Source organism: Leguminivora glycinivorella, chromosome 8, assembly GCF_023078275.1.
Source record: "Leguminivora glycinivorella isolate SPB_JAAS2020 chromosome 8, LegGlyc_1.1, whole genome shotgun sequence".
Classification (NCBI taxonomy): Eukaryota; Metazoa; Arthropoda; class Insecta; order Lepidoptera; family Tortricidae; genus Leguminivora; species Leguminivora glycinivorella.
This window is the reverse complement of record NC_062978.1, coordinates 15,508,449-15,531,389: the sequence shown is the minus strand read 5'-3', so window position 1 is coordinate 15,531,389 and position 22,941 is coordinate 15,508,449. Positions and strand designations below refer to the sequence as shown.

At 39.3% G+C, this 22,941-nt stretch overlaps 3 protein-coding genes across 7 annotated transcripts in view; 2 read left to right on the top strand and 1 right to left on the bottom strand.

Moving 5' to 3' along the window:
- The window catches only part of LOC125228543 (protein O-mannosyl-transferase Tmtc3), a 218,580-nt gene extending 213,325 nt beyond the window's left edge, over positions 1-5,255 (top strand). For both annotated transcript variants that reach the window (XM_048133145.1, XM_048133146.1), the window contains exons 10-12: positions 558-744; positions 2,136-2,416; positions 3,130-5,255. In XM_048133145.1, coding sequence (XP_047989102.1) covers positions 558-744; positions 2,136-2,416; positions 3,130-3,438 — 777 coding nt within the window. In that variant the 3' untranslated portion in view covers positions 3,439-5,255. The remainder of the gene's footprint in view (positions 1-557; positions 745-2,135; positions 2,417-3,129) is intronic.
- A 245-nt stretch (positions 5,256-5,500) lies between these two features.
- Positions 5,501-22,897, bottom strand: LOC125228546 (high mobility group protein DSP1-like). 4 transcript variants are annotated; one of them, XM_048133153.1, is made up of 6 exons: positions 22,756-22,897; positions 16,219-16,725; positions 15,296-15,520; positions 12,445-12,608; positions 11,667-11,841; positions 5,501-9,260 (listed from the first exon to the last, which is right to left on the bottom strand). In XM_048133153.1, exons 2-6 carry the CDS (start codon positions 16,495-16,497, stop codon positions 9,159-9,161), a joined length of 945 nt encoding a protein of 314 aa, XP_047989110.1. In that variant the 5' UTR covers positions 16,498-16,725; positions 22,756-22,897; the 3' UTR covers positions 5,501-9,158. The 4 variants fall into 4 exon arrangements, with proteins under 4 accessions (XP_047989110.1, XP_047989106.1, XP_047989109.1 ...); XM_048133149.1 differs by lacking the exon at positions 22,756-22,897 and adding an exon at positions 19,477-20,277; XM_048133152.1 differs by lacking the exon at positions 22,756-22,897 and adding an exon at positions 18,281-18,340.
- LOC125228545 (glutamate receptor ionotropic, delta-2) overlaps positions 18,354-22,941 on the top strand; it is a 33,979-nt gene continuing 29,391 nt past the window's right edge. Inside the window, exon 1 of the mRNA XM_048133148.1 lies at positions 18,354-18,594. Within this exon, the coding sequence (XP_047989105.1) occupies positions 18,517-18,594 (78 nt within the window). The 5' untranslated portion in view covers positions 18,354-18,516. The remainder of the gene's footprint in view (positions 18,595-22,941) is intronic.

Below are 22,941 nucleotides of genomic sequence, written 5' to 3'. Positions count from 1 at the left end.
AAATATTTGATTTAATAATGATCTTACGAAGAAGACCGAAGACCGGGCAAAGTGGAGAAGGCTGAGCAGGAAAGCGGACCCTGGCGCTAGGCCGGGAAAATGCTAGGTTGAAGAAGAAGAAGAATGATCTTACGCCTACTCTCCCTAATTTCTACCTATTGAGTACGATTTTTTGTCTCACGTTTATGGAAAGAATTCTCGGTCGTATGACCCAATCACTAAACACACGACCTATGGGGGCATAGAATTTCCCATAAAAACAAAGCGTTTCGAAGGTGACATGCAGGGCAATCATGGTCGCGCGATAAATAATAAAACATCGGGCCGTTCCCATCGCACTTACAAATAGCGCGATAGGGACGTCTTGAAGTTTTATCATTTATCGCACAAGCGCATGGCGGAGATAACTTTTTTGCTGACGCAATATCGTTCCCAAGCGAGTTGCGTTCCCGCGAAAAATGACCCCATTTGGAGATACAATCGTTTGAGCAACGTAACTCAGGCTAGCAGGGATGGTTGAAAATCGAGATTGACATATGCGCTCGACAATGTTTCAGCTGGGCGTGGTGCTGCTAGAGCAAGGCAAGGCGTCACAAGCGCTAGCGTACCTAGACAAGGCGCTAGAGCTGGAGCCTGAGCACGAGCAGGCGCTGCTCAACTCCGCCATCCTGCTGCAGGAGCTCGGCGCCGCCGACCTGCGCCACGTGGCGCGGCAGCGGCTGCTCAAGCTGCTCGACAAGGACGGTGAGTCACGCACACATACATACATACACAGTACACACACTTGCATACGGCTGCTCGACAAGGAAGGTGAGTGACGCACACATACATACATACACACACTTGTATACCTAGACAAGGCCTGGAGCTGGAGTCGACCTGCGCCACGTGGCGCGGCAGCGACTGCTCAAGTTGCTCGACAAGGACGGTGAGTGACGCACACATACATACATACACACACTTGTATACCTAGACAAGGCCTGGAGCTGGAGTCGCCCTGCGCCACGTGGCGCGGCAGCGACTGCTCAAGCTGCTCGACAAGGACGGTGAGTGACGCACACATACATACATACACACACTTGTATACCTAGACAAGGCCTGGAGCTGGAGTCGACCTGCGCCACGTGGCGCGGCAGCGACTGCTCAAGCTGCTCGACAAGGACGGTGAGTGACGCACACATACATACATACACACACTTGTATACCTAGACAAGGCCTGGAGCTGGAGTCGCCCTGCGCCACGTGGCGCGGCAGCGGCTGCTCAAGCTGCTCGACAAGGAAGGTGAGTGACGCACACATACATACATACATACACACACTTGTATACCTAGACAAGGCCTGGAGCTGGAGTCGACCTGCGCCACGTGGCGCGGCAGCGGCTGCTCAAGCTGCTCGACAAGGAAGGTGAGTGACGCACACATACATACATACATACACACACTTGTATACCTAGACAAGGCCTGGAGCTAGAGTCGACCTGCGCCAAGTGGCGCGGCAGCGGCTGCTCAAGCTGCTCGACAAGGACGGTGAGTCACACACGTGCTGCACGTGCACTAGCGTACTTAGAAAAGGCCTGGGGCTGGAGCCAGAGTACGAGCAAGCGCTTTTCAACTCTGCCATCTTGCTGTCCAGCGGTTGTTCTAGGTGCTTGAGACATGATGATATACAAAATCTTATTTTCTTTCCTCCTTCCCATTGACCCTTTTCATGTGTCGCCATGGCACACGTGGGTTGGCCTGAACTAGGAGTTGTATAGTACAAGGTTTACTATTATGCCCGTCTACGATACGATTATTATTTGTGTGAACACTCTGCCGAAATGATTTTCATCAGCATTCAGCCTTTAATCTTCTACTACAATACTTAGGAGTCACCGAGGACTAGGGCTAGGCACACCATTAAAAAAAATAGCTTTTTATTTCCACATTACATTTATTACATTTATTTTTATGAAACATACATTTTTATTGTTTAATTTTTAGGTAACATAAGGGTGTGAGGAGGCCCTCACACTTTCTCCACTAGTCTCTATTTTGGGTTGTGTTTAGCCGGTCTGCTACTGAAATGATGTCCTTGATCCAAAGGTCTTAACAAACCTTAAAATTGTTTTTTTAAATTAGATTATGCATCCGCAGGTACAAACGAGCGCGTGCACTTCAACCTGGGCATGGTGTGCATGGACGACGGCGACGCGGAGTGCGCGGAGCGGTGGTTCCGCGCCGCCGTGCACCTCAAGCCCGACTTCCGCTCCGCGCTCTTCAACCTCGCGCTACTACTGGCAGACCGCCGCAGACCGCTTGAGGCTGCGCCCTTCTTGAAACAACTAGTCAGGCATCACCCAGACCACGTGAAAGCGTTGGTGTTGTTGGGAGACATCTATATTAACTCCGTTAAGGATCTGGATGCGGCTGAAAGCGTAAGTTGGCTTTTGTTTTTTACTCAACTAGATCCTAGAGCCCAGAGATGTAGCACCTCAAGCCAGACTTCCAATCCGCGCTGTTTAACCTCACGCTACTGCTGGCAGACCGACGCAGACCGCTTGAGGCTACTTTAAACAGCTAGGTCGACCCCATCCAGATCACGTCAAGGCGTTGGTGCTAGTAGGGGACATCTACATCAACTCCGTTATGGATCTGGATGCCGCTGAAACCGTAAGTTCGCTTATGTTTTTCCGATACCCGATCGAGCTTTTCTTGAAATAACTGGTCCGACACCATCCACATGGTCCGGATGGTGTCGGGCCGATAAAGCAAATGGCACAATTTCATTAGTCGATAACTCGTTCGGTAAACAGCATACCAACCCATACACACACGCATACCGTATGCTGCATAACGACCAATCAAATTGCACCACTTTCATTGGTTGTTATCTTGCCTGCGGGGACTACACGTATGCTGCATACCGAACGAGGTAAAGACCAATTAAATTGCACCACTTTCATTGGTTGTTTTATGGCCTGTGGGGACTCCCCGTATGCTGTATACCGAACGAGTTATCGACTAATGAAATTGCGCAATAAATAAGATTTGTAATTTTTTACTTTAACTATCATTATTTCCCATACTGTACTGACTGTACCCTACTACCTATTCGAAAGCTCATAATAACACGAATCGTGTGTAACAGTGCTACCGGCGCATCCTGGAGCTGGAGCCGGACAACGTGCAGGCGCTGCACAACCTGTGCGTGGTGGCCGTGGAGCGCGGCGCGCTGGCCGCCGCCGAGGAGTGCCTCGCCCGCGCGGCCGCGCTCGCCCCGCACGAGCACTACATCCGCCACCACCTGCAGGTGGTGCGCGCGCGCCGCGCACAGGCCGCGCAGCGCGCGCCCGCCACCGCGCCCGCGCACGCGCACGCGCACGGCGACGAGGTGCGCGCGCGCTGGAACTACATCCCGCAGCAGCCGCCCGACCCGCACGAGGCCGACCCCGCGTAGAGCCCGCGCCGGGCTCCGTTGACGATCAGGGTATTCAACTGTCGCTCCGCTCTCTCCGATCTGAATGTGAAAGCTAATGACGAGCCTCCGTCTCTCCCGAATACTTGCGAATGTTTTCGGTACCGCCGCGAAGGGACGAGTCGAATAGAAAACCGCTCGTGAGTACGGGGCGACATAAAATAGTAGAAAATATATAAATGCTCCACTTTTTTCGTAACTCTCCATAAACTCTGACGTAAACGCATCCATTTTATTTCATTTCTACTACGAGTATTTCATTCAAAACACTGTATTTCGCGCAATGAACATGGCGACCACAAATTGGAACATTATTTTACAATTATAAGTCTGAGATCTCGGTTAAAAAAATTACGTACAGCTTTACATATAAGAATAGGAATAAACTGTCGTCCCGTTTTATCCCATATTATATTCATTTGAAAGGGCCGGAGGGAAGTTGCCTCTTTTTAATCTACTATTTTTTGGCAAACTAGTTTTTTTCCGTTTTGCACGTTGAACATAAAAACCCCTTTAAACAAGGTACTCAACTAATGTATTCTAATTACATATTATAATCTCACCCATTTTCGAGAACATCATCTTTATGTGCAGACAAGCGGTGGTAATTTGTCTCGTCTCCTCCGCGTTGTATCGCTTCAATATTTCGAATGCTTTACTTACCTACTTACTACACTTCACCGTTGTATTCCAACTCAAAATTTTTACAATAATTCGATAATTTTGGCTGTTTAATTAGTGATTTATTGATCTCATAGAATATTAATTTGCATACGCCTTTATAATATTATTAAAGTACTTAAAGTTGGACAAGCTTCGTCATTAGCCCCGTATACGGTATCTGTGCGTAGTTATGATTTATAATAACTGATTATAGGCATAATAGATGGGATTTGTATCATTCCAATTATAATCTATTTAACTTTGTCTAGTCAAGATGCAATCGCATTTGGTGTTAATTTTGGACTTATTTTATGCATTTACTGATAAGAGGTGATTTAAAATGATTAATTGTTGTAAATGTTGATCAACCTAAGCTTGGAATAGACGTTGGGAGTAGCATTTAGATGAATGTGCCCCGCATTAAGCCACCCCGTTCTCATAAGGCTATACAATAAACCTAGATATAAACAAGTTTCAATCTCAATTCTTGTGACATGTTAAATATTAACTGCATTATATAACGGCAAAATGATCAACGATAGGACTTCTTATTTACAGATGGAAGTAGTGAAAGAGCGTTCAATGTAAGTTATAGAAAAGTACGCAATTTAACTATATGAGATGAATTAGGAGGACAGAGATATTTTATTTAATAGACATCGGTCTAATTTTTGGGCTTTATAAGCATGTGGGTAGTTTAGCCAGAGCTTACTTTGCGGCAGCTACGAGTACGGATTAAAGTCTCTAAGAGTCTAATGTCTGGCCAAACATATTGATCACAATATTCACAAGGGTCGGATATCTAACGTTTAGTATGGCGGTGTAAGTAAGGAAAAGAGTTAGGCATGGCAAGGAAAGTCCTAGATAAGGTTAATTATTTTCGTAAACTCAAATGTTACTGTGTAAAGAGTAAATGAAGTGATCGACCGTTGTTAGATTTAGATGTGAAAAATGTAATGTTGTTAATGTTTTAAGGTAAAAGTAACTTTTGTAAAAACTGAATTTTTTACAATGTCTTGAAACATTTCTGGTGGGAACTCTGTGGGGTGTCAATGATTTGTATGGACCCCAAATATTATAAACTATTTGTCGTCAAAACGTTTATTTTTATAAAATAAAATGATGTTTCGAGCGAGTCTACAATGTGTTTTATTTTCTATTTTATGCTGTTAATCCTAATACTAGTAGGTACAGTAGATACCTGTAAGGTACAATCGAGGCTTGTTGAGCCACTTGCCACTATTACTAAATTATTCGTGCACTATTTAAAACCAGATCCACGTAAGAATAAATAGGTAAGAGAGAAATAATGACACTCATTCAAAACATTGGCAAGTATCTTAACAGCACACATTATTGAGAAACGAAATGAAAGACCGTGTCGTGTAAAAGTTAAACTATATTGTTTTGTACATGTACGATATTCAAAACAATATCGCCCACGAGTACACACATGACTTACAAATAGTTAGTCTCTGGAATTGCTTACTGTTACTCTGTCTATAGTCCAATATGTTCCATCTATGTGGACTATTGGACATTCCAAATATACATCGCAACTTGAAATGTCTCAATAGCTATGTCAGTGGCCGATTGTGAAGTTCCTTTGTAATCTTTTGACGATAATCAGATCAATCCAACAATCAAGGTCTGTTCGTTAGCTTGCTACAGATGGCCGAATGGTAAATTGCTTAGATGAGGACCCGCGCAGCGGGGCTTCGTCAACTCGCATGAGACAATGATTTTCAGTTTTTGATATGCCTAGAAACTGCACAATCGGACACCGACATATATGTACATCTCATCGGAACCAGAAATTTTCCAACAAATTAGATTTTTTAAACAATAAAAGTTCACAGTTTCCATATTGGAGCGAATCTGATATACAAGCGAAAACAGGACGAGCTAGCGTTACTCGAGAGACCTCAACAATATAAATTAAGTACTATCACGGTACACAGTCTCTATTTTCACAATGTTAATACTTTGAACATATTTGTCAACATAAAATAATTTTCGTTTCACTCCAGAATTTCAGGATCTAGTAGAAATAATATACCTAAGTGTAAAATAAAGGAATATAATTTAACTATTTACATTTTATTCTCACACATGTCCGCAGTCACCCGCGTCCGGTTACGATAACGACTATCAACTTACAAAGGTAATTTCTTGACTTAATTTATTTAAACATTTGTTCCTGGCACTATACAATAAAGTACTGCCTTGACGCTCGCAAATAAGGCCACACCTTCCAATTTGACCTTTAATTTAACGTTAACATAAAATCAACAATCAACCCATGAAAACAACAGGAAGGGCCATACCGAACTCCAAATAACTCATTGACACTACAGGTTCTAATAACAACGCACTGGAATTGGTTCTTAAGAACAAACAATATTAAAATCAATCGGTATGTCTATTTTTTCTTTAATCTGAGAAGAATACAATCAAAAAATACAATTGGGTATCCGAAATGGAGGAAATATAGTTAACACATGTTCCCATAAATGGCTTTTAGTTCACCATTGCAAGTTCAAAAATTCAAAAATTTTAATTACAATCAAAAAATTAATAATGGCACTAGGTGATTCGAATTTGCCTCCTTTACGGAAATGCTAGATTTTTCATAAAGAATATATTGCTTCGAATTTGCAGGTTAATAATAACTTATTGAAGTTGCAAATATCGATTGACCGGTGGCTCGAAATTATTTTATTCACCTATATAAACAAACCAAACGTCTCAGGACATGTTTATAAGAAACAAATATCACGTAAATACGTGTTTAACCATATAAAACGACTGAGATTTCTGTAGATTTTTCCAACAGACCGAACAATTTCTTTCATGACACTATCCTTCAAATGTACATTTATTTGTATTCTCTACACAACAATGACTTTATCTAAAATGTGGCCATGATCATTAACACAACGCGATTAAACAGCTATTTATTTAAAATAGCAAGATTACTAACTTTTTTTATTCATAAGTGGCAATATAGTATGGTCTTTACTCTACCGGCGGCCCATTTCTCAGAGCTGAAAGTTAAAGAAAGTCACAAGTTACAAGCGGAAGTCTCTTTTCAACTTATCATATTAGACAGTGATTACCACTTGTAACTTGTAGCTTCGAGAAATGGGCCACGGGTCTTTCACCCGTATACCCAAATTGTGAAATTCTTTAAAGAAACTTGGTAACCAATGTTATGACCATGACCACAAGTGACAAGTGATTGTATAAAAATATTCGAATGATGTATAAAAGTTTCAAGGCAAACTGTATCAACCTTTGAAGTATAAAACCATAGATTCGTATTAACTAGATACATCCAGGTTTGTTATAGTTCCTAGGGCCTTCTGTCGACTCAATTCCTTGACCTGGTAATTGGCTGTAAATGTTGGCATTTTCGGTTACTTCGCCTAATATTATTTACCAGATTCTGTCTACCACATAACTAAGGTGGTTGGTACACTTAGCGAAAAGCACTATAGACTGTTGGTGACTTATACAAAAGTTGACCCTGTCGTTTTCTATGTCCAAGGAAGTGACTCAGAACAAAAGGGAGAGTAACCCTTGTAGGAAAACGTATGTAAATATACCTATCATATAATATGCTGCCATATCACATAGATCCATTTAAAATTCACACTACATTTGATATCTTCCAAGTATATAATCGGAGCAAAAATTGCGTACATTCCGTGAATGAAATAAGTAGAAGTAGATATAAAAGAATATGTTCAAACGTTGCACTGTTGTATTAGGTACGCGTATCAGACATCAGTGTATTTGTAATACAATAAATTGCAACCAAAACTGGGTCTTCTCAGATAATTCTTGATTAACTGTTGGAAGTTGTTTTGATCCACTAAAAGTTTCTCTTCGTGACTGCTAAGTTAGAAAATGGCCAAAATGTTTAAGTACAATGGCCAATGGCCAAATGTGTACAATTTTGACATATCTTGGAGGATGTAGCTATCCTCTGCTATACATTGTACGCTTTATCAATTTTTGCTCCGATTATACACTTGGCTAACCTGGACGCATAGCCATTTATTATTAGCCTAATGGTGCATTAATACCTTCATCCTGCAACCAGTACAGGTACCACACGAGTATTCTGCCAAAATCAAAACAAGGCTCTGTCGCAACACAGAACTTACAATTATTATTATATTTACTAAATGGGTAATATGAGGGGATGGACGAGTACTATAACTGTTAGATAGTAAAAGTACTATGAAATTATTGTAACATAAATATGTTGTTGGTAAATTTCCAGTAACTGGTTCCTTCCAATAACTGGCAATCTTGTACTAAAAATGAACTAAGTATGTATGAACTGAATACATCTCATCATAGGGCGTGGGCCAGTTATTGAGAGGTGGCGAGTAACTGGCACCTTACCCTGTTTGGCATAACACCTGTTTCATTTAAAGGAAACTTTTAAACCAAAACGAAAATGTTCGGATTTTTTAAATCTTCATTCTAAGAGGTAATCTTCATTCTATATTATGTGAGTTCCATGCCTAAAGGTTCCATACACTTAATCTACAATAAAGACGTATTTCTGCTCGAAAAATGTCCATAAATGTCATAATTATGTATATCTGACAAGAACACAAACAACATTTATTAGACGTACTATCCATTAACGAAAACAACATCCCGAATATTAAAAATCAAGGAATCAATAATTATATGTAACTAATCGAATAGAATGTCTCAATGAACTGATATGACCCAATATGTAAATATCAAAAGTGAAGGACCACATATGTAACTAATCAAACAGAATATGTGTCGATGAAAATTAGGACGACCAAAAAGAGTAGAAGTTAAAAAGTTAGAACATCGTAGTGTCGTCCCGTTTTCTCACATATTGATTTAAAAGGGATGACACTATAATGTTACTACTATTTAATTTCTACATATTTTGGTCAGACTGTTGTAAAGTTCTGCGCTGCGAGCGGCCGGCCGACAGTACCATACAAAGGAACAGTTCGGTACAACTACAGGTCACTAACGCCTCACTTGTACTCCTCGTCGGCCTCGAAATCCCCGATCTCTTCCACCTCCTGCGTGGGCTGCTGGACGAGTCCTAGAGGGCCCTTTTTGTACGCCGTCATCTCCTGCGGACGAACAAAATTATCTAATTAATTTCTAAAGTAAACATACCGTGAAGTCAGGAGACAGTACGGTTGCCAAGTTGTTGCACTTTTAGCACCAGCCATTGGTCAATTGTCCTTGAGGAAATAGCATTTTTAGAAGAAGTAGCTTTTGCCCGCGGCTTCGCTCGCGATAGAAAAAGACAAATACCCTATGTCACTCTCCATCCTTTCAACTATCTCCACTTAAAAAATCACGTCAATTCGTCGCTCCGTTTTGCCGTGAAAGACGGACAAACAAAGAGACACATTCACTTTCCCATTTATAATATTAAGTATCTAAACGAACTGTAACTAACAAATTATGCAACACTCCATATGAGTTAATATTACTTGTGGAATATGGATCAAATTACAATGCTAATCGATTTGTGCCTTTCACTTTAACCAGGAATCGAGTGTAATTTGTAAGCAGTGGTATCTTTATTGGTAATTCTGTATCGTGTATTTATAAGCTCTACTGTGCATTTTTAGGCGGCATAGCGGCGTGAAACCTTGTACCTACAGTCAGCATCGAATTTACTGTGACAGCCAGAGATCCAAACAAATCGGATCTTTAATAGGCGAGACGACTAAAAAAACTATTTAGTCCGTCAGATAGATTATCAAAAAAATTGGGACACCTTTTTTTCTTTTTTCTCGTAAACAAAAACTGACGACGCGACGGTACAGAATAGAATAGAATTAATTTTATTCGTAAACACACAAAAGAGAAAAATATTACAAATAGGAACACATAAAAACGAGAAGGTGCCACGAAATGGTTTAACCTCAGCATATTGCTGGCGACTTCCAGCGCTGATCTTCCGGTTAAACCATACAGTGCGTTGAAGTTTCGCGTGACGCCACGCCTAGGTACAATTTTTACTTAAAAGTGACGTCACAAGCCCTCACTCCGGCACTTTGATGCTGTACATCTTTGTATTTTTTCACTAATTAGATAAAGTGAAAAATATGTGTTCAGTATTTTTGGACGATCTAACTGACGGACTAAACAGAATGCCATTTTTTTTATGTAGTCGTCATGCCCATTGTATCGTAACAAAGGCATGTTATGATATACTATTTGGCGATTTGGCTGTCTTATGGTAATCGGTGTAGGCTGTATGCCGGCAGCCGAGCTCCTTGGCGATGTCGCACATTGAGTGCTCAGGGTTGTTCGCTCTCACCTTCGAGCTCCTTAGCATCTCGTACCTCCTTTCGGGGATCTATTGTATAGTCATTTAGTGGGTTACTGGCAGTGTTGGCCGAACGTCAATGCAATTAACCATTAAAAATTAACCATTGAAAACTTTAATTGCCATTAACCATTGACAATTGACGGAAAATTAATTGTTAATTGCAATTAACACCAATTGCCATTAACGTTAATGCATTTCGAAAAGTTAACAATTGAAAAGGATTAATGGCTAATTGCTACACAAACCATTAAAAATTAAATTAATTGCTAATGTAAATTGAAAGAGTCATTGACAATTAACAATTAACAAAAATAAATTGTGTAATTAAAAAAAGACGAAACATAAAAGTTTTAAGTAGGTAGGTACTTATTTTGAGATTTCTATTCTGCTCTTCGTGAACCCTGGTTGTGGTTGTACCTAGTGGAACTCAGGTTTAGTGCAACATAAAAACAAGCCGTTTTCGTCATCCAACTAGTATTTGGGTGAGCTGATAACAAGATAGAGCCCAAGATAGAGCTGATGCTGAACCCTGGCAGCACCTAAGGGAACTTCGGGTTTGGTGTAACATAGGCAACGCTGTTTTCGTCGTAGGACTTGTCTTGATGAGTACTTGGGTGAGCAGTACCCAAGGTAGAGCTGATACTGAACCCTGGCTGCACCTAGAGGAACTCGGGTTCGGTACAACACACGTGTGTCTATGTCGCACCAAACCTGAGTTCCTCTAGGCACTGCCAGGGTTTAGGCCGGGTCATTCTGCTGCGCCTTATTGACTCACTGAAGTTTGTTTTCATATGATTTATAATTTTTAAATACTTTTAATAAAATAGTAGTATCAATTATTAGTTCATGAAAAAAATAAATTAATTGCATTAAACATAATTGCAATTGAAATCAATGATCATTAATTTTTATTAATTTAAATGGCATTAATCAGACAATTGCATTGACAATCAATGGCATTAAGCTTCGCAAAAATTCAATGGCCATTACATTTAATTGTAATTACCATTAATGCAATTGATTTATTGCGAAATCAATGGCCAATGCAATTGATTAATGGTTAATGGCAATTGACGATTACGGCCAACACTGGTTACTGGGCCTGTAGCTGGCCAGCTCTTTGCTACAGATCGTCGATCCGGGCTTAAAGAAGAACCTGAAACTGGTGTAAATGTTGAGTAGAACTTACCCTGTCATATCTTGCCTTGTCCTGCTCAGACAGGGCTTCGTACTTGGACTTGGTCTCGGGCTCGGCGGCAGCCCAGCGGCGACCGAGCTCCTTGGCGATGTCGCCCATGGAGTACTCGGGGTTGTTTGCCTTCACCTTAGAGCGCTCGTCGTTACAGAACCAGAAGAACGCCGATCTATGGGGTGAGCAAGTTCATGAAGTTCAAGCATGAAGTGCAAGTTCAGTACAGTGACACGATAGTCATTTTTACAAATCAGTAGCCTTGAGAAACCAAGATCCTTCGTAAATAAAACAGAAATTTGGCGTGTATCATGATCGTTTCAACAATTCACGTGAATAAATATTCTGAAAATATGGTTTTAATTTTAACTCGATACCTCCCGCGTAAACGCGTCCACAAGTTCCCGATAAAAAGGTCTTAGCAGACAGATTTACGGATAGACAGACGGATGAACGGACGGACGTACCGTCGGACATCGAAGTGGTCCTAAAATGGTCCCATTACTCTATTGAGGTAGGGCGCCTTAAAAAATGTAATGTCTTTCTTTATATATTTTATCAGCACCGCTAACAATATGCCCATTAGGCTAATAATCTATTCAAGCAACATGAACAATAGGTATTTTACAAATATTTTACCCACTTAGTATATAAATAATTAATGGCGATTATTACTGCTTTTTTTTACCAAGGATGACATATAATTATGTACCGCAAGTCTTTCAGATCTCCCCGATAAAAATTGAGCGTTAACAATGTGACGTGACCATAAACTCACAGCGATCGCTTGGGCGCGTTGGGGTCCTTGTACTGCTGGCGGCGGCGGCCGCGGCCGATCTTCACGTCCTTGGGCGGCACGTAGTTCTGCATCTCCAGGTCGTACCGCTTTTTGTCCTGCTCTGCCATCTCGTGGAACCTCTGCTTCTCCTTTTCTGACATCGTCTGGGGAGAAAATTTGTTTGGGTCTTAGGTATACCAAACACACTGAAAGAAGTATTTAGCAACCTGAAAACACGGCTAGCTTTTGTAGAGGAGCAGGGGTGGCTAGAGTACCTAGTGCCACATCATCTATTTCACGCAAAGTAGTTAGGCACAATGGTTGTCGACTTGCGGAAAATGCCCAATAAAACTAACTAACTGGGTCAAAATTTTTCATTGTTTTGTTTCTACTCTTAAATAATGTGACGGAGTAACAGAGATGGGCTAATGATGATTAGTGTAAGGACGACGGGGTGAATAGCGAGGCGGGCGAGCGTGCAGCGTCGACTCAGGACACTTGTATGACTTTGTTTGACATGCACGTTGCACGTCACACGCTCCGCCCTGCTGCACGCGCAATAGGAGCTCAGGCCTTACACTAAGATATGGGCTTTTTTCTCATGTGAAAATTTCCTTAGAGCTAAAGAGATATCCTATAATAGCACTCAGTTTTATTTGATAGGAAACAAAAATATAAACATGACAGTGGTCAGAAACCGAAACTCAGTTGTATAATTTAAAACTATAATACATACCTATTTTAATAAATTTTACAACGTGCAACTAACAATACTAATTATTACTTTTAGGCACTATCACTTTAAAATACGTTCAAACGCGGCTAAATAATCTAGAAGCACTAACGATGTGCTTCACCAGAAAGACACGGAGTTATAGTCCATTTCAAATACGATGGCCCGATGGCACTTGAGACGGTCAATTAGCGTTAACAATAGGATTAGTGATAACAAAAGATACCTGGCCAGACCCTTTTGGCGGCGTGGTGTTTTTCTCGCAACCTAATGATCTTGATCGTTTAACCTAGTAGTCTTTATTAGTGTAAATATGTAATATTTAATGTTAGTTGTCATCTGACTTCTTTTGTGAATACACGTATACTCTGTCAATGAATAGTTATGTTTTTTCGTCCTTGGGAAGGTGAAGTTAGTTTGCGGAAATCTAAGAAAAGATTATTAAGCAAGGACGCTCAAGACGTGGTGAAAAGTGTTCATAAAACTTTGTTGAATCGAATGGGCGAAAAAGGTGTAATTAAAGAGACATCAATATTCACCAGTGTTCCGGAAAGGACTGTTAAAAGGATTGTCTCATCCCAGTCATTCGGAAGATAGTTCGTCAGAAAGCGAATGACCTTAAACATGATATTTTATTTTAGTATTTTAGTTTTAAATTATTAGATGTTACATGTTGTATAAAATTTTTCGTTTTAAATTATTAGATGTTACCTGTTCAATTAATATAAAAAAGGCATACAATTATAATTAAAAATACTGTAAATATCAAATATTATGTATTTTTATTTTCAAGTCTCAAAATGTCTCAATCACGCTTTAGTTGCATGCAGATTGCACCGACGCGTGCCAATTTGAAGTGGGCCTAATTAGATAACAAAAGGCAAACATTATGAGCCCTATTGTTAAGTTTCGAGTGCCATCGGGCCATCGTATTTGAAATGGACTTTTTTTTATACTGAATGCGAATAATTTTAGTACTATAGGCTTACATTGCACGCCATGGTCCCTTATAACGGTCAAGCACATGGCATCGCTTTCTCACGCCGATAAGGACCCGAAAAAAGCTTTAGGACAAAAAAATGGATAATAAACACATTAAGGTACAATAAAGACGGTAACATCAATAATAAACGTACAGATGGTGCGTAACAGTAAACTTTACAACTATAAATTACCTACAAGAAAAAAAATGTAGTAATTATACAAATTCAATATTATAAAAAATCCTGAATTTGGGTGAGTGCTAAAAGTAAATTTATAGTATAAAAAAAAGACTACTAGGTTAAACGATCAAGATCATTAGGTTGCGAGAAAAACACCACGCCGCCAAAAGGGTCTGGCCAGGTATCTTTTGTTATCACTAATCCTATTGTTAACGCTAATTGACCGTCTCAAGTGCCATCGGGCCATCGTATTTGAAATGGACTATACCTAGTAAATAGATTCAATGGACAAGACTCGATAAACTCTAAATCTAAATCCAAGATAAGTTTGCAACGATTTTCACAGCCTTGCCAGTGCAGATGTTATTTAAACGTCAACCTAGTTCGTGAGATGTAATTATTAGACAGCCTCATCTATTTGGTCTCATTGTTGCCTACGATGCCATGTTGAGAACAACAATAAGACTTGCACGAAGAAGGCGTACCTACGCGGTCATGCGTCCTCGCGCCTTAGTTACGTTATAACACATCTCAACCAGTTTCTTCTTGGTCTGATCTGCTAACAAAATACTCACATTCCACCGCTCAGCACACTTCTTCGAAAACGCCGCGAATACGACATTTTCATCCGGGTGTTTCTTCTTATGTTCCTAGCGACACGTCTGCACGAAGAAAGCGTACGCGGTCATGCGCCCGCGCGGCTTGGCAGCAGTATAACACACCTCCACTAGTTTCGGATCAGCTAAGAATGCATAAAATACTCACATTCCACCGCTCAGCACACTTCTTCGAAAACGCCGCGAACACGACATTCTCATCGGGGTGTTTCTTCTTATATTCCTCGCGACACGTCTGCACGAAGAAAGCGTACGCGGTCATGCGCCCGCGCGGCTTGGCAGCAGTATAACACACCACCACTTGTTTCTGATCCGCTAAGAATGCATAAAATACTCACATTCCACCGCTCAGCACACTTCTTCGAAAACGCCGCGAACACGACATTCTCATCGGGGTGTTTCTTCTTATGTTCCTCGCGACACGTCTGCACGAAGAAAGCGTACGCGGTCATGCGCCCGCGCGGCTTGTTGTACGCGCGTGCGCGCGGCATCTTCGCTGCTGTCTTGTTGGCCGACTGCGCTATTAACGCCTGCTGCTGCTGTTGCGCTTGCTGCTGCAACTCCTGGCGAATGCGAAAAAAATCTCATTGAAACGAGAGCAATTGTTAGTCATTTGTATGAATATGAATACGAATATATTTTATGCATGAGAAATCGGTCAGTATGAAGTTGAAGACGCTTAAAGCTTAACAGCCTTATAACCACCGATCGTATACCCCACTAACGAAAGATTCCAATATTGAACCGCACGCGTAGCGAGTAGATAAAATGCCTTATTCTTTTTCGAAGTGTCAATAGAGCCTTTACTGGTTGGTCAGGTGAAAAAATATTTTCAGTACAGTGTCGTTTTTTTACGCACTAGTTCGAGAAGTGGTTCATTATATGCCAGGTCGAAACTTCGGAGTCTCATCTGTACTGAAAAACGTCGTACGATACACGTGCGAAAAGGAAATTCGTAACTCGTGTCGATTTAAAACACTCCCTTCGGTCGTGTTTTAATTTATCGCCACTCGTTTCGAACTTCCTTTTTTACGCAGTTGTATCGTAATGTACTATTTCATGCATTATAAATGTCATATTTTCATAGAAGTTCGGCATTTGTGATGATATTGCCACACTTTTTCATAGTCAGCTTGATCAGACTTCAGTGATATGATATTTCAAATAAGTAGTAATAGTGACCCTGAACAAGTTTATACGGAGAATCAGATATCTCTGTAGCTTACTGTAAAAAAAGAAGTGTCAAAAAATTTGCACTTACTTGTAATGTTGCAGATTGTTGCTGCAAAGCAGCCTGTATTTGTTGTTGCTGTACAGCCTGCAAGTGATCCTGCAGTGTTTGCTGCTGTTGCTGCAATGACTGAGCAACTTGTTGCTGCAACACCGCTTGCGCTTGTACTAGAGCCTGCGCTTGAGCTTGGCTCAATGTTTGTTGTAAGCTCTGCTGCAGCTGTTGCTGCTGCTGCTGCTGTTGTTGCTGCTGCTGCTGCTGTTGTTGTTGTTGTTGCTGTTGTTGTTGTTGTTGTTGTTGTTGCAGCATCTGCTGCAGCGTCTGTTGTTGATTCTGCTGCTGCTGCTGTTGCAAGGTTTGCTGCAAAGTCTGCGCTTGCTGCAACTCCTTCCTCAAGTTCAGTTGGATGAGTTGCTGTATCTGGCCCTGCTGTTGTAAGGCCTGATTCTGCTCCTGCGATTGCAAGGACTGATGGTTCTGAATACCATTTGCCTGTTGTGTGCCTTGCTCCGGATCCGGACTTGACTGATTCTGAGACTGTAACAATTAAAGAAAAACAAATTTATTTAGTTTTGTTCACCAGGTCAGTAAGCCATAGGACCTTGGCCTCGGACACCAAAAAATGACACTCTTCCGTATTCTGAGGCATTTCACATCAGTTAGACAAATAAAAAAAGTTTTAAAATGAATAAATCTATGTTTACTTAAAAAAACTTTCACGGGACATTTCTTATTAAAAAATGGCTCAACAGGATTAGCACAACAGGGACCTCCTGAGCAGGGTGTCACTACTTACTTAGTTGAATGCAATCAAAGATTACCATGTAGATAACCAAATGGTAAAAATTATAAAAGACACAGTATTTAAGTCCTTTTGGAGCCAGTTACATTGTTTAATTTATATTTCAGTAATCAAGTTACTAGTTGTGGCATAGGCGAGAGGTTGGCAACCTGTCACTGCAATGTCACAATTTCGTTTTCTTTCAACCTCTTTTTGCCAAGAGTGGCACTGAAACTTGAGTAGTTCATGTGCTCTGCCTACCCCTTTATGGGATACAGGCGTGATTGTATGTATGTATGTAAGTTACTATGAAAAAGTTATAAATACATAAATTCATTCCCGCACCCAAAACACTGAAGCATATACCCTGGCCTTTGTAGCATCAAGTAATATAGCATTAGAAATAATGACAAAATTGTTAACAAAAATACTTTTCAAAATAATAAACACTGCCCATGTGTATAGTTCATTTGATTTTATTGTTTTATTAAAATTTGTCCATTAGTTCTTTTTAAAAACTTTTTAAAAACAAAGTACAAGATTTTTTTTTATTTCTTGAAAGACGTTTTTTTGACTCAGTGGCACAATTTATTATGCAGTTTTTAGGTTTGCTTTTTTTTAGCCTTAATGGCAAAAACAGATTCCTTCTTTTTCATGTGCTTATCTGTCTGTTTAGTTCAATTTACCATTTACGCGACAGCCAGGGCTGTTAATGCTGATGCCTATTGGGCATCTACTGTATAAGAAAGGAAGCTCGACATGATAAGAAGAAGAAGAATTTATAGATAAAGAGCAATTATTGATACACAATGCTAAAGATTTTTATTTCGCTTTGGAAGGTTTTAGGACTGCAATGAAAATATTTATTTCCAATGGAGATTCTCAAAATATAGGTACTTTCGAAGATTAACGGGTACTTACGTTAGTTCTCACCTACATAATGAAAATACTTATATTTCCTAGAGCCTTGGATGCTTACACCCCTACGATCTTCGGTCTTATTTTATAGAGACACTTAGTGATGCAATAATTTGCTGAAGACAACGCTCTTCTCACGTAAGCAATGAAGAAATTATTGAGTAAAAATCTGCAAGAACAAAACTGTGCCCAAGTATGTACCTCACTGAAACTAATCAACTGTTATTTGGAATACAAATGTGGTAAAATACACATACCATTGTACTAATTATCAAATAAACACACGTAGTATATGGGCTATTTTCCATATTGCACACCACCTTTTACTTTAACCTAATTAACTGCGGACGTATCCAATAGTTATAACCAGGTTATAACAAATTTAGCGGGTACCTGACTCGAAGTAATTTCATAAACACGGCTCCTATCCGACAGCATTGGTTTGATTACTTTGATTGGCCAGCCTGATCAGCTGTCAGTCTCACTAGCAATTGATAATTCTGTCGCAGTTAAAATATAAACTCAACGAACTCAACACACTTTTATTATTAAAACGCTGTTTATTCAAGGATTTCAGTGTCGTAGTTTAATTTTCTTCTAATCGGAGCTCCAGACATGTGCACTGTGCGATGAAAAAAATCACTAGCTTGACGATAGTAGTGGACCATGGACAATTGGACAGTTCGACACTCGAAAAGAAAATTCCCGTAAGTGCAAAATTTGTTTTACGAGTGAGTGAAAGGAATGAAATGAATGATTCAAAATAGGAGATGAATACTTTTAACCCCCGACGCAAAAATTACGGGGTGTTATAAGTTAAGTGTCTGTCTATGTGTGTGTCTGTCTGTGGCATCGTAGCATTCGTAGCTCCCGAAAGGATGAACCGATTTAGATTTAGTTTTTTTTTTGTCTGAAAGCTGAGTTAGTCGGGAGTGTTCTTAGCCATGTTTCATGAAAATCGGTCTACTATGTCGCGGTCGGGGTTTTTTTAAAATTTTAATTTTGTTGTTAGGTTATTGTTACTAAAGCACAGTCATGTAAATGTGTCGGCCTAATAAGAACGTAAGTACCTACTTTTTTAAATAAGTTTTTTTTAAGTAAATCTATGATTACTACATAGAATTTTGTTAAAATTTTACAAAAAAGGAATGTAATAAGGCCTATACGTAGTAGAAGTATTTTATTTTTTGGTGTGCTTGTGACATTTTAATTAGTTATTAATCATTATAGTATTCAAAAGTGAATTAAAATGTATCTGCGGTTAATTTTAATGATAAAAATGGCATTTATGTTAAACCAGTCCGGGATGCGTGTGACCAACGCTTCATGCAACAATAATCATAACAAATATGGGATGGGAGTCGAGGTCGAGTTTGATTTGATATTTCTTTCTATTTTTTTACAATTACCGTGAAAACCTTAGTGTTTGGGTATATAATGCTAAGAAAACTCTATTTATTGTATTCTCAAACATCAACATATACGAAAAATTAAATCTTCGTATATGAAATACTTTAAGGCTCTATAATTTCAGAAAATCAATTTAAACACTAAACAAAATAATTCGTTTAATAGATATAATTAATTACCGTCGGAGAAGAAGCTTGTTGGTGAGCGTCAACTGATCCTGATGCATACCACCACGACTGTTGAGGAGATTCTTCTCTATTATTAGAGCCAGATACCAAGCGGTAATCATAACTCGATGTAGAGTTATCACCGGCATTATTTGAAAAACCACCAGTCATTTTATATGTATATAACTGATGTGTAGCAGCGGCTGTGCTTCGTGCAATTTCCTCATTTAGTTGTTGTTGTTGCTGTTGCTGCTGCTGTAGATCTCCTGTGCTTCCAGGCCACCATGAGGCCTCGTCGCGCGCACCCCAAGCGCCCCCCGTCGCGCCCCGATCCCCCATTTTACAATTGCCGCTTTAGGTTGACCAGTTCCTTTATCCTTCCTTGCGGCTTCAAAATGATAGTTGTGTTCTCGATATTATACCAACCATGTCCCTTTCTTAATTTGAAAATCCTTGTACTTTAATTTCACACAAATTCGTTTCCGAAAGGGTCTTATGTTTTTAGTGAACTCACTCTCACTTTTAACAGAAAATCTTGATTATCACAAAAACGCAATATTGCCATTAGTATCACATGAAATATTAGTCAATTTGCCAAGTCAAGCAGCAGTATTTAGCAAAATCTAGAGTGATCTTTAATCAAAAAGCTGCCGGCTTTAAGTTCTACATACAATCCACGCGCGTACGTTTTGTCTTCGTTCCTTCGTACTTTAAGTCAATACAGTTGGCAACGTCGCATAACGAGACGCTAAACAAGTGCACACTGGCGCCCTCAACGCGCAGCGGCTACAATGAAAACATTCGAATATACACGAAGAGAGACCGACTGCGCACGAAGTGGCAACGAAGCTCGTCCAGTAACCGGTCAATAAGACGATTAGCGCAGCTACGGCGATCCGCGTCTGAAGTCCTTTTGTTTTTATTTTCGTCATTATAATTATAATATTTTATTTTTGTAGCTCAAGTATAAGCAACGATTTCATGTATTGTACTAATTAAATTTATTTCATGTCATGTACGTAACGTATTCAATAAACGTAAATAAACGACTATCTGATATCGTGAGTCACAAAGGAAAAGGCTAATATTGAATTCAACAACAAAATTACATAACCAGTTTACAAATAAATTAGTTTTTTTATAGTATAGGTATCCGTGGTTGTTATTATGTCGTATTATTAAAACTTTTTTTAATGACATCTCGACTATAGTAATACCCTTTTCTTTATTAGGCTGCCTTTTGACTCCAATGCAATGTAATTCATACGTTTTGAAGTTTTGATGAACTACTAGGATAATGTTCACACTGACTCTTAAAGACCGTGGTAAATTCATGAAATTTGAAATAGAGTCCTGTGCTCACTCTTTTGGCAAAATTGACACCCATTTCGGACCAGGGGCCCGCAGAATTAATCCTTAGTCCCTCAGCCCCGTTCCTATCAAGTTTTTCATATCTATTCTTACTTTGACCTTCAACACAAAGAGCACGCACTTTACTTGGTCCAGAGCGATTTCCTCCATTATTATTCCAGATTTTTAGGAATCTCTAATCTCTACCTCAACAGGAAGTAAACGAAACCTTTATAGAATTTCGTTCGTCTGTCACAGGCGTCACAGCCAAATTTCTCCGTGACTACTGGCTCGATTGGGCTGAGATTTGATACTCATAATTATTTGAATTGGCGACCCAACGGCGAACATTTCTCGTAAATTATTGAATTAAAATATCACATCATACTTCAAATGAAAGGACTGTTTTATAATTTGTAGAGCGACTAAAAAAAATAATAAAATACCAAATCCTTATTTTAAAACCGGCTGGCCCTAAGTTTTGTAATGAAGACAGAAAATAGAAAATAGTCTTATAATATGTGTATATAATAGGAAAACCTATCAGAAGTTTACGGTGAAGTCGGACTTATAAAAGAACATTCACGATGAATTGAACCGTTTATTGTAATTTTTTTTTTGTTTATATATGTACTGTTCCTTAGAAATACACCTCTTGTTTAGAGAAGTATCTAGTCCTGATGAACTTTACTATCTACCTGACTGAATTGATTCTTGTCTTCTCGGCCTTTTAAAATCATAAAGTCAAAACCATAGGCTTATTTTTCAGTTTCATGCATCAAAATTAAGCTTTTTGGGGTAACCTTTACCTCAGGAATGTGTGGTTCGCTGGTGCGATGGTGGGCAATACCGATTTGAAATTATAACCATATATGTACTCGTTCTAAGGTTTACAGTTCTTTGAAGATGTGAAAAAAAGTTCTAAGTTAACATGAAACAATATAGCGTTCATGCCTAAATAAACTTATAATCGAAGAAACCTTTTTGATAACTTTTTTTAAAAGTAGTCTAAAAAATCCCGGAATCTCGGGATTTCTTCAATGTCATTTTTCTCCCTGTGGTCACGGAATAAGAACTTTGTTTCTTTTTTAATATAAGCGCATACAAGTATCCTATTGATCCATGCTAATTGGCAATCCCCAAATCAAAAGACAGAGCCAGAAAACAAATAATAACCAAAATCACTTGATGGCGATTTACTCATCACTGGTAGATCGTAGAGCATCCAGGTAGCGCTTGTAATTAGGCTCAACCTTAGCCCTTTCAACCTAATAAAGGTTTTTTGTTTTAACGCTTAAGCCTTCAAAATTACATATTTGTTTGTGTTTTTAGCGTTTCACGGGATAAAATTTTCGAAACCATTATAAACAAAAACTATGTATGATATCCACGCGGGAGTTTTAGTCATGCATTTGTAGTAGAATAAGCAATTCCCTGGTTGATTAAAAGTACGATGCCCGATTTTTGGGTAAAAAAAAACACTGTGCCACATGATGTAAGACAACATTATTTGTCACAATTTCATGCTTCGTTACAAAATGGAAAATAATGAGTTATGGTATCTATGTATAATCAAACTTACACGTGATTGCTAAAAACAATGGATCGGATGGCGGTAATTCAAGGTCACCGTAGATTTGTTTATTTAAGCTGAAATACTGGTTTAAGCAGCTAAGTTATTGGAACTATGTTTGATTAGAAAACGAGGCTTTCTCATTTTTATAACATTGCTATACGCTTCAGCGAAAACTAAAGAGTGAAAACTAAAAAAAATTACGTATGTAGTGCATATTTTATAAAGCAATTGGAATTTAATAAGATTAATTTGTAAACTAATCTTTTGTATAAATATAACTGCCTGATTTGCCATATAAACTCTTGTATGTACAGTTATAGGTCACAATATATGTCAACACAACACATTGACGGATAGCTACTTACCTATAGTGTTGTCATAGATATAGTGTCACTTTACTTCGGCAGCCATTTGCTTACAAAATTAGAATGTAGAACTATAAATATCGCTTAGAATCCGGCATTAATACATCGCAGACAATATACGCTTCCAACGTGACCACCACTTTTTAAGGTTTAAAGAAAATAACGTTATTAAAATTAAAAAATAGA

Bases quoted from the DNA above. Each gene is read 5' to 3' on its own strand.
- LOC125228546 (XM_048133149.1), bottom strand. From the start codon at position 19,803: ATGGGGGATCGGGGCGCGACGGGGGGCGCTTGGGGTGCGCGCGACGAG. The intron at 16,726-19,476 runs GTAATTAATTAT...TAATTGTTACAG, and splicing joins AACAAGCTTCTTCTCCGACG to TCTCAGAATCAGTCAAGTCC. The intron at 15,521-16,218 runs GTAAGTGCAAAT...CGCATTCGCCAG, and splicing joins AACAATCTGCAACATTACAA to GAGTTGCAGCAGCAAGCGCA.